General features: G+C 64.9%; 4 protein-coding genes across 5 annotated transcripts in view; 1 reads left to right on the forward strand and 3 right to left on the reverse strand.

Moving 5' to 3' along the window:
- The first annotated feature begins 354 nt into the window (after positions 1-354).
- Positions 355-2,902, forward strand: CALML6 (calmodulin like 6). 2 transcript variants are annotated; one of them, XM_025361668.1, is made up of 6 exons: positions 355-829; positions 1,297-1,347; positions 2,047-2,221; positions 2,361-2,505; positions 2,582-2,682; positions 2,755-2,902. In XM_025361668.1, exons 1-6 carry the CDS (start codon positions 803-805, stop codon positions 2,799-2,801), a joined length of 546 nt encoding a protein of 181 aa, XP_025217453.1. In that variant the 5' UTR covers positions 355-802; the 3' UTR covers positions 2,802-2,902. The 2 variants fall into 2 exon arrangements, with proteins under 2 accessions (XP_025217453.1, XP_025217463.1); XM_025361678.1 differs by lacking the exon at positions 1,297-1,347.
- A 300-nt stretch (positions 2,903-3,202) lies between these two features.
- Positions 3,203-4,855, reverse strand: TMEM52 (transmembrane protein 52). Its single transcript, XM_025355310.1, has 5 exons — positions 4,797-4,855; positions 4,657-4,728; positions 4,505-4,546; positions 3,866-4,044; positions 3,203-3,775 (listed from the first exon to the last, which is right to left on the reverse strand). Exons 1-5 carry the CDS (start codon positions 4,853-4,855, stop codon positions 3,495-3,497), a joined length of 633 nt encoding a protein of 210 aa, XP_025211095.1. The 3' UTR covers positions 3,203-3,494.
- A 2,684-nt stretch (positions 4,856-7,539) lies between these two features.
- LOC112606359 (cilia- and flagella-associated protein 74-like) lies at positions 7,540-9,506 on the reverse strand. Its single transcript, XM_025356722.1, has 5 exons — positions 9,358-9,506; positions 8,950-9,082; positions 8,568-8,728; positions 8,173-8,307; positions 7,540-7,973 (listed from the first exon to the last, which is right to left on the reverse strand). Exons 1-5 carry the CDS (start codon positions 9,454-9,456, stop codon positions 7,872-7,874), a joined length of 630 nt encoding a protein of 209 aa, XP_025212507.1. The 5' UTR covers positions 9,457-9,506; the 3' UTR covers positions 7,540-7,871.
- Positions 9,507-9,555: 49 nt separating this feature from the next.
- The window catches only part of LOC112622172 (cilia- and flagella-associated protein 74-like), a 76,337-nt gene continuing 76,018 nt past the window's right edge, over positions 9,556-9,874 (reverse strand). Inside the window, exon 14 of the mRNA XM_025381465.1 lies at positions 9,556-9,576. Coding sequence (XP_025237250.1) covers positions 9,556-9,576 — 21 coding nt within the window. The remainder of the gene's footprint in view (positions 9,577-9,874) is intronic.

The following is a 9,874-nucleotide window of genomic DNA, read 5'->3' on the forward strand; positions in this document are numbered from 1 at the left end:
CTCCCTTGGCCCCACCAGACCCAGGGCTGCTTCCCTTCAGCCCTGGCCCTGTTTGGCTGGAGGTGTCCCAGGCCGTTGGCCTGCCCTCCTCAGCATCAATCTTGCAGTCTCAGCAGCTGGCCTGGGTCTCAGTGGGAGGCATCCTGTAGCTTCAGGTTTTTTGGCAGGCAGAGGACTGGGCTGGCGGGGGACACTGAGTGCCCCACCTGCTCAGAGTCTTCATGCCGCCAAGGGGCCAGTTCGGGGGCAGGTGTGAGTGTGACCCTGAGGACCCTGCCCTGCCACTGCAAACCTCACACCCCTGCCTGGGTGGGGCAGGGAGGAGCTGGACCCTGGCTTTGGGAGTCTGGTGGTTAATTAGATCCAGACAGGGAGGGGTCAGTGCGGGTCTGAGGAGGGAACACACGTGTGCAGGCGTGTGCTCCACTGTGGCGTGTTGATACTGACCAGCCTGGGCACCAGGCCCCCTTGGGAGCCAGCTTTGCTGTTCTGAGTGGAAGGGAGGTCAGGTTTCCTTGAGAAACCCCAAAATAGCCCCCAACTGTGCCCGACTTCCAGCGGGCAGCCAGGCCCTGTCTGTCTTGCCCCCTTTCCCCCTTCACCCCCAGGCCATGTCCTGCTGTCTTCTCCCTGAATGGTGGACCCTCAGCCCCTCCTGTACAAGGTGGTCAAGAGGTGCCTAATGCATTTGTTCATTCGACCTGTCCGGAGAGTTTGTGACATACTGGCACGGGGCCAATGTTGAGTCCACCAGGATGGGAGGGTGGCCAGTCTCTGAGCCACTGGGCACCAGCTGGCCAGGATGGGCCTTCAACAAGAAATCTCACTGGTAAGTGATGACAGCATGGGACCAGCGTCCCGTGCAGACCTGCTGGAGGGCCGCACCTCTGGAAAGGTAGACTCAGAGCTTGGTCCAGTGAAGAGGGAACAGCAAGGGGAACAGTGTGTGTGAGGGCCCCGCCACGTCTCAGCCCTTTCCTGAGGGCCCCGCCACGTCTCAGCCCTTTCCTGAGGGCCCCGCCACGTCTCAGCCCTTTCCTGAGGGTCCCGCCACGTCTCAGCCCTTTCCTGGCCCCTGCACTCGGCCTTCGGTGCCCATCTTCAGGGTCGGGGGAAGCCCAGGCCAAAGCGGGCCGGGAAGGGTCCCTGTGGATAAGGCTGAGAGCCTGTCCCAAAATAGGGCCAGCAGGATTTCCCACCCATAAAAGGCTCTTGGAATCTGGACCCTGGGGACCCCAGGCAGCCAGGCCCAGCTAAAACTCAGCTGCCACCACTGCCCCAGCGTTCTGCCCACAGCAGCCCTGGTGCCACCACCCTGCAGAATCCCGTCAGACAACCACCGACATGGTAAGGCTGCTCCCTGTGCCCGATGGAGTCTCCAGCGGGCTGGTTGGGTAGGTTGAGCTGGAATCTGGAGGTGCGAGGACCTACCAGGGAGCCTGGGCAGGAAGAGGCTGAGGTGGAAGAAGTGGCCAAGCCCTGCTGCCACCAACACAGCCCTTGTTCCGGGGCCAGGGTGGAGCAGCCCTTTCTGGAAGCTGGCTCCCAGATGGGCAGCAGCAGTGGTGGCAGGCAGGTGTGGCCCGGTGCTGGACTCTCCCTCCAGAATGCCACACAGGCTGGAGCCTAGGACTCTGCTTCCTGGGCTGTATCCCAATCCTGGGCTGGAAGCCCAGGCCAGGGCTGGGCACTTCCCTACCCTGCTCTCAGCTTCCTTTACCTGTCTCACCTAGCGTCCATTGCCAGACTCCAGGACTACAGCCTGGCCCGCCTGGCCCTGCAGCTCCCGCTGTTCCCTCGAATGCTGGCCCCTGCCTGTCTGGCCTTTGCCCCTGTGAGCTGCCTGGCAGAGCCCTGCTGGCCCTGCAAACCCCTGGCGTGTGACCCCTTGTCCGGGAAGACTGCTCTGCGCTGGGGGCCTCCTCTCTTACCACTCACCTTGAAAGGCTGCCAACGGAGGGATGGGTGCAGGGGTATCTCCGACCCTTCCCTGGACACAGGGGCAGAAGGGACTCCTGGTCAGGCCGGTGTGGGTGTCCCCTGCAGACAGAGCGCCTGTCGGCTGAGCAGATCAAGGAGTACAAGGGAGTCTTTGAGATGTTTGATGAAGAGGGCAACGGGGAGGTGAAGACGGGGGAGCTGGAGCGGCTCATGAGCCTGCTGGGTATCAACCCCACCAAGAGTGAGCTGGCCTCGATGGCCAAGGACGTGGACAGAGACAGTGAGCTTGTGGCTGGAGTGGGGTGGGTAGCCTCGGGGAGCGGCCCTGGGTCAGGTCTTGGTGCCTATGGGGGAAGAGGCAGAGCCCATGGGGAGTGCTGTGCCCCCTGTCCCTTGCGCCTCAGCTGTGCTCCTTGCAGACAAAGGGTTCTTCAACTGCGATGGTTTCCTGGCACTAATGGGAGTTTACCATGAGAAGGCCCAGAACCAGGAGAGCGAGCTGAGGGCGGCATTCCGCGTCTTCGACAAAGAGGGCAAGGGCTACATTGATTGGAACACACTCAAGTAGGGCCCGGGCGGGGGGCAGGCGGTGGGCGGCACGGGCAGGGCCGATGGAGTGGCTCAGCACCAGGCCCCACAGGTACGTGCTCATGAATGCAGGGGAGCCCCTCAACGAGGTGGAGGCGGAGCAGATGATGAAGGAGGCTGACAAGGACGGGGACGGGACCATCGACTATGAGGGTGAGTGGGCTGGAGCCCTGGGAGCCAGTGGTTGGGCCAGGGCAAGTTGCTGACCTGCCCCTCTGTCCCCAGAGTTTGTGGCCATGATGACCGGGGAGTCCTTCAAGCTGATCCAGTAGGGCGCAGCTGCTACAGTCGTGGGAGGCCTGCCCAGGAAGGCCACTGCCACTGCCCCCTGCCACCCACTCCCCCAGCTCTGTGCAAAATAAATGTTGTAGCCTGACTCGTGTGTGCCTCACTGTCCCAGCCAGGGTTGGGGGGCAACGGGCAAAGGCATGGGGCTGGAGAAGGAAAAGAGTTTTCCTGGCCCAGCCACAGAAACACAACCCCGGTCATTTCTGCCAGGACACCTGACACCACCCATTGCCCAACTCAGGGCTAGGAATGCCAGCCTGAAGCCTGGACGGGGTACAGGCCAGGGACCACGAGCTCGCCCTGCCTGCTTGCACTGGGGGTTGGCTGCCCGAGGGTTCCTCCCAGAGCCCTGGAGTCCCAGAGTCCTTCCCACATAGGCAGAGATCACTTAAATACAAACTTTATTCTCTCTCCAATAAGATGCAGACGTCACAGCTGGCCCTGAGCTCCCACCTGAGGCTCAGGCCCAAGGGGCCTCTTCCAGGCTGAGGGCCTGCTGGGACTGGGCCAGGGGCTGAGGCTGAAAGCAGCAGCCTGCCTAGGCAGTGACGCCATGGGGCTGGTGTAAAATGACACCAAGGCTGGGGCCACAGCAATGTGTGGGATGGTGGGGTGGGTTGGGGGCCCTTGGCTCCAAGCGCTAGTTCTCGAAGCTCTGGTCCATTGTCCTACCTCCTTCAAGGGGCACCAGGGCTACAAGGTGGTAGTTGGGTATTGGGCCCCGACTCCTGGGGCATTGGAGTGGTCTCTAGGCCTGAGGCCCTAAGGAGAGGACTGGGTTTCTGGGAGAGTGCTGGCCCTTCCTCTTTGGGCTTGGCCATCTTGACAGCTTCATCGTAGGAGGGTGGAGGCTCCGGGGCGTACAGACTGTAGGCAGGAGGAGCCATGGAGTCCGGGTCCAGCTCCCCAAAGGGTACGGGTAACTGCATGCCCAGTGGGTACTGCACGGAGCTGTAGGCTGCAGGACACCAGAGTGGGTTCGTGGAGGCGGGCTTGGCATTTACCCCCGCCATCTCCACCCCCAACTCGAGGGCCCCTAGGCACTCACAGGTCACAGTGCTGTGTACAGGGCTGTCGCTGTCCATAGGGATGACCGCCAGGTCGCAGGGCTGCCGTGCTGGTGGCAGATGTGGCTGGGCCTGCGCCTGCTTCCGGAGGCAGCAGAACCGGACACAGCCGGCTGTGACCCCGCACAGCAGCAACAGGAGGACCGCCAGCAGGATGAGCCTAAAAGAGCAAGGCCTTCCCACTGGACTGACCCTCGGCCACCGGGCACCTGCACCCTGGGGAATGTCGTGGCACAACCACCGAAGACAGGTTAACAGGATAAAAAGCAGACAATGTTTCTGCACGTTGGAGACTGCTGTGGCCAAAGCCTGGCCTCCGGCTGCTGGGCCTGCCCTGGCTGTCTCTCCTGGGCTGGCCAGGGGTGGCCTTGGGCTCACTCCCAGGACTCGCTGTCCTCAGCGACTGCCCCACTGCTGAGCGGGATCGTAGGGGCTTCCCGCGAGGCCAGGTGGGAGGGGTGGGAGGGAAGGTCCTGCTTGCTCGAGGTCACTTCCCGCCAGCGACCGGGACTGGGCGACAGCGGAGGCGGCCTGGTGAGGTTAGGGCCGGGCAGGTCTGGCCCCGGTGACCCCCGCCCCAGAACCGTCGGACGCACGGCTCCGCCGCGGGCTCCACTTACCCCACGTGCCACAGGCTGCTCCAGCGGGCCTGGGGCAGACACCTGCGGGGACGGCGGCACCTGGAGCAGGCGGGGCATGGGCCGGCCGACCTCACCGCCCGCACCTCCCCACAGGGCGGGGCCAGGCCCCGGCTCCCTCCCCCCTGACTTACTGGTCCGAGGGGTCGCAGCTGCCGTCCGCGAAGCCCAGCGCCACCTGTGGGGACAGGGGTGAGCCCGGGAGGGGCGTGGTCCGAGCACGGACCCGCCCCGCGGTGGCCAAACCGAGAACGCGGCCCGACCCACCTGCGGCAGCGGCAAGAGCGGCAGCAGCAGCCGGAGCCCGCGGGCGGCCAGCGACCCCCGGCCCATGCTCTGCGGAGGTTGGAGCAGAGCCTGGCGACGCGGCTTTATGGAGCCCCGCCCACCACAGGACACACCCACCACATGACACGCCCACAGAACGCCCGCTCAGCGTAAACCGCGCCCACCAGGCCTCGCTCGCCGCAGGCCCCTCCCACAGGCGCACACGCCTACTGGACGCCCCACACAGGGTAAACCTTTCCCGCCGGGCACCGCCCAGTGCAAGCCCCGTTCCTCGCAGGCCCCGCCCACAGGGACACACGCCCACAGGGCGCCCCACGCAGCGTAAACCCCACCCGCAGGTCCCCGCCCAGAGCAAGCCTCTTTCGCCGCAGGCCCCGCCCACAGGAGGCCTCGCCCACGAGACGCCCCCACTCGCTGGACCTGCGCTCAATGCAAACCCCACCCACTGGCTCCACGCCCGCCATAAGCCGCGCCCACCAGACACCGCTCAACGCAATCCCCTCCCACTGGGCCAAGCCCTACGTGTTCAGAGGGTTTGTCCGCCCCAAGCCCTGCTTCGCAGCTCCACCTGGCCCAGAGTCGCGAGGCGACGGTAGGTCTCGCCCTCAGCCCGGGCATGGCGCCTTCACCCCGGCCGGCCGAGCGTGGCCTGCTCTGGCGCTGATCTGGGCGTGGCCCGGGAACCCTCGGGAGCTGGCCTGGAAAGTCGTGGCTGCCTTGGGTGTGGTCCCTCGGGTCCAGTCTTGCAGGCAGGCTCCAGGTGAACTGGAGGGTCACGCCACCGAGATGCTGGGCATCCCGAACGTGGTGTTTGCACACTGATTGTGGACCTGAGCTGCAGGCGCTGCCTGGGGGCTGGCCCAGGGGGCTGGAGCCTGGCCCTGGCTCTGGGCCCTTGAGGCTCTGGGTGCAGACCACTTTCCCAAAGCACTTGGCCTTGGGGGCCATGCCCCACCTGGGGAATGCGGCCTCCATTCCCGAGGGCCACAGGGAGCCCAGCACCCTTTCCTCAGCCTGCAATGTCCGCTGCTCCCCGTGCAGGGGCAGGCGGGGGCCATTTCTTCCAGGGGGACCCCTGACCCTTATCCCTCTGGCACCAGGCCAGGGGCCCTGTTAGGCTCTTGCTGCTCTCTGCTCCCCGTGCGACCAGCAGCACACCGTCCGCCGGGCGGTCAGGCTAAGGGAGGTGGTCACACAGCAAAGGGCAGGGTCCATCTTACTGCAGGAGGAGCACACACCCCTTGCTCAGAACTGTTCCACATGTGGGCGCTGCTCAGTGTGCCCCACCCCTACAAGGGCAGTGACCCTGGAGGGCAGGGCCTCCTCTGCGTGGCTCTTCTGCCCATACCTGCCCCTTCACTGCATCACTCCTTCCATTTTCGGGCTCTGCCTGAAGTTGCCTTTCACCTCCTAGGGCCTGTGCCATGGTCCTCAAGGGCCCTTCCTGCCTGCCCAGCTCTCCGGGCCTCTGGCCATTCTTCCCACCACGTTGACCGCGCTGGTCGTGGAGGCCCAGCACGGGAGTGGGAATGGGAGTGCATGTGCACCGCACGGCCTGAGACCACAGCCCCAAGTTCCGGAAGGTGAGGATGCGGCCCCCATACAGGACCTGGGCAGGCCTCACCACTCAGTACCAGGGGCCTGCCAGCAGGAGAGTCGGGTCAGAGTTTAGAAGACAGGGGCCTCCTCAGGAAACAGTGCCCTCCAGGAGCACCTCCTCCTGCGGCTGCGGCCGGCTTGAACCTGGTGGAACCTGCCTTCCCCTCCCATCTGGTGTGGCGCAAGCTTGAGCCATGGCGGGTCAGCCCCAGGAAGGGCAGCAAGGGACGCATTGGACAGAAATCCTGCAAAATGCCACTGCAGGGTCAATGTCACTGGCTTGAAGTTTGGGGCAATGGCAAGTTCCTAGGCACTGTGGGCCCTGGGGGGCTGGGGGTGAGGGCAGGCAGCTCAAGACCAGCGTCCCTGAGGCCTATGCCCAGGAAAGCTCCCCGAAGCACCACCTGCTCCCCCCTGCCAGGCCAGGGAAGGCTGCATACGCTCTCCTGGTGGCTGCTGGTTGGGGTGGCACAGTGGCTGTGCTGCACTGTGACAGGAGGGCCAGGCTGGGTGGGCTCTGTGGGGACAGTGTCCAACAAGCCAGACTCCAGAGGGCAGGGTTGGGGTGGAGGCACCACTCTGAGCTCCAGGAGCATCTCACGGGCTGTGAGGGGTCTTCTCTGATGAAGGGTGGGTCAGAGCCCAGAAAGCCGAGCCCAGACTTATCTCAGATTAAAAGTAGAGACTTAAGTGCAGGAGCTGGGCCTCACCTGGCCCCTGCTGGGCGGAGGGGAGGGCATAAGTAGGCCGGGTTCCCGCCATCTGCTCACCTTTGCTTGGGGTCATCCGGGGTCCTGGGACTTGGGAAAAGTCTGGAGGTTCCCGGGGCCTGCCCTGGGCTTTGGAGCCCTGCCCTCCCCACCACCCATGGCCTCTCGGCTCTGGGTCAGCCTCAGCTCCGGCTGCACCCCGGCCCTCTGGACTGCCTGCCTGCTGCTCAGGGCACCAGGCTTGGGGGCCCTCCTCGAATTTGTGTCAGGGTGGCCTCCCCACAGGTGTCCTGCAGGATGGCCCCGCTCCAGAAGGCCCTTGCCAGGCAAAGCGGGTTTCATGGCTGTGAGGGGAGGGGCTGCATCCCCAGGGCTCTATCCCCACTTCTCATTCAGTGCTCTGTCACCCACACTGCAGGCTGCAAGTGTTAGCCTACAAAAAGTTTATTGACAGGCTGTGGGGGGCTCTCCGGGGCTCTGAGGGGCTCTGGCTAGGACGGCTGTGGGCTGGCCTGGCCTTCTCGCTGGTTCTGAGTCTGGGATCTCAAGAGTGGGCGCTCTTGGATGTACCTGGGCTTGCTGGGTCCAGGGCAGCAGGAAGTGGCCGTGGCACCATGTGGAGGGTGGCCTATTGAAATCTGCCTGGCAGAGGATGGCCAGGTCCCAGGCCCTAGGGTAGTATGGCCTGGCCCTCAGCCTGGGGAGGGCTTTGAGGGTGGGCAGGAGGGCCCGAGGGTGCTCTGTGCAGAGGCTTAGGGGCCGGTCACCACCTGGGCTACAAAGATGACCTTGTAGGTCTCCTTCACATCCCCCCTTAGCTGCAGTAGGGCCGACACCATGAGTGGGTGGTCTGGCTGAAACAGGAGGGGAGGGGAGAAGAGGCCTTCAGCCAGTGGGCACCCGGGGGAGGTCTGCTGTCTTCCCGCTGCCCTGCCCACCTGACTCCCCTGGGTCCTCCGCGGCCACCTCCTCCCCTGGGATTGGGCAGGGGTACAGCCCACCCAGCCTTTGGCGTTCCCAGGGCTCGCTGGCCTGGAACCCGAAGGCACCTACATCAAAGTCCGCAGGCGGCACCCAGGAGATACTGATGGTCTTTGTCTGGCCGCGCTCCACGGAGCCCCGGGAGGGCTCAATGGAGAAACCCTTGTGCTGCAGGGATGTGACACTGTCCAGGCTGAACTCAACGGTCTGTGGGGTATGGGGCTCCTGTAGGCTGGCGACCAGGCACCGCTCCCAGCAGCAGTGGGACTAGAGCTGAGGGTGCCCAGCTCCACTCACCCTCCCAGCTCTGACCAGCAGGCTGCCCACCCCACACCTGCCACAGGAAGTCCCAGACAAGGCCGGCTGTGGGGACAATCCCAGTGAGGGGCAAGGCCAGGAGGGGGGCTGCCCAGGGCAGGGGAGGCAGAGGGGCTGCCTAATATCCCCAGGGGCAATGCTGTGGGCACCTTCTTTGGAGATGGTTGGGTGGTCCGGATACAGCCCACCTGCAGCTCTCGGGTGGCAGGTGGGGCTGGCGTGTCTGTGTCGAACTGGATGTAGTCCAGGGCCACCAGGATGGGCCTCAGCTCCTCGGCCTCTGGAGAGGGAGGGCCTGGCCGGCAGCTGGCTGGAGGGGTGTGGCCAGGGGAGCTGCTCAGGGTCAGGCTGAGGCATGGGGTGGGGCTGCAGCGGGACTCCTCAACTCTGGTTAGCAGTGGCTCTCCTGCCTGGCTCAGGGGTAGAAGACTAGGAATCCCTGCCCCACTCCGCTGGGTCTCAGGGCCCCCGTCCACAGGGTAGGGGCACCAGGAGGCCCCGTGTCTGTTCCCTCCCCGGGGAGGGGCTCACCCTCTCTGTGCTTGGGGTCAAATACGGGGATCACCGTCAGAGACTCCACGGGCACGTCCAGGGGGTCCCCGCCCTCCACGAACATCATGTGCTCACGGGCGGCCCCTTTCAGCAGGATCTGGTGGGAGATTTTCTGGGGACAAGAAGTGGAGTGGCCTTGTCCCCAAAGCTCCGCAGCAGGGGCCCTGCTGGTGAGAGCTGGGCTGGCTCAGGGAAGGAGGCAGGGACGGCCTGGGGGCCCCGTGGGGCCCTGGACTCTGGTCTCTCGACCCATGACCCTCAGTGTGGTGCTAAGTCCCCCAGCCATGGTACCCTCCGGGTCTCCAAAGTGGGGCAGTGCAGCGAAAGGCAAGGCTCTGGTTGGGGCCAGGGCCGGGCCCAGCTGAACTTGCAGAGCCAGAGCTGCACCTTTTCAAAGAGCACCACCTGGAGCCGGTCGGAGAAGTAGAGGCTCTCGTGGTCGGGGCTGAAGGTGACAGTGAAGTCCTGCGTCTTCCCGGGGTCCATGACGCCCTTGACGGGGGCCACGCTGAACACGCTCTGACCGTTGAGATTCTGCGTCCCTGCGGGTAGCGTGGGGTGCAGTTTGGCCTTCCCCACCTGCAATCACTGTTTGCCCTCCAAGGCCTGCTCCATAGAGCTCTGCACCCTGCCCACCCCCCACAGAGCCCCTGTCCTGCCGGGTGCCCCCCATGGCCTTGCACCCCCCGAACCCCCATGGATCCAAGTGCCCCCCAGCTCACCGCCCACCCCCATCTCACCACCCACCCCCCCAGCTCACTGCCCACCCCCAGCTCACCAACCACCCCCCAGCTCACCGCCCGCCCCCCCAGCTCACCAACCACCCCCCCATCTCACCAACCGACCCCCATCTCACCAACCACCCCCCCATCTCACCAACCGCCCACCCTCCAGCTCACCACCC

Source organism: Theropithecus gelada, chromosome 1 (genome assembly GCF_003255815.1).
Source record: "Theropithecus gelada isolate Dixy chromosome 1, Tgel_1.0, whole genome shotgun sequence".
NCBI classification, from domain to species: domain Eukaryota; kingdom Metazoa; phylum Chordata; class Mammalia; order Primates; family Cercopithecidae; genus Theropithecus; species Theropithecus gelada.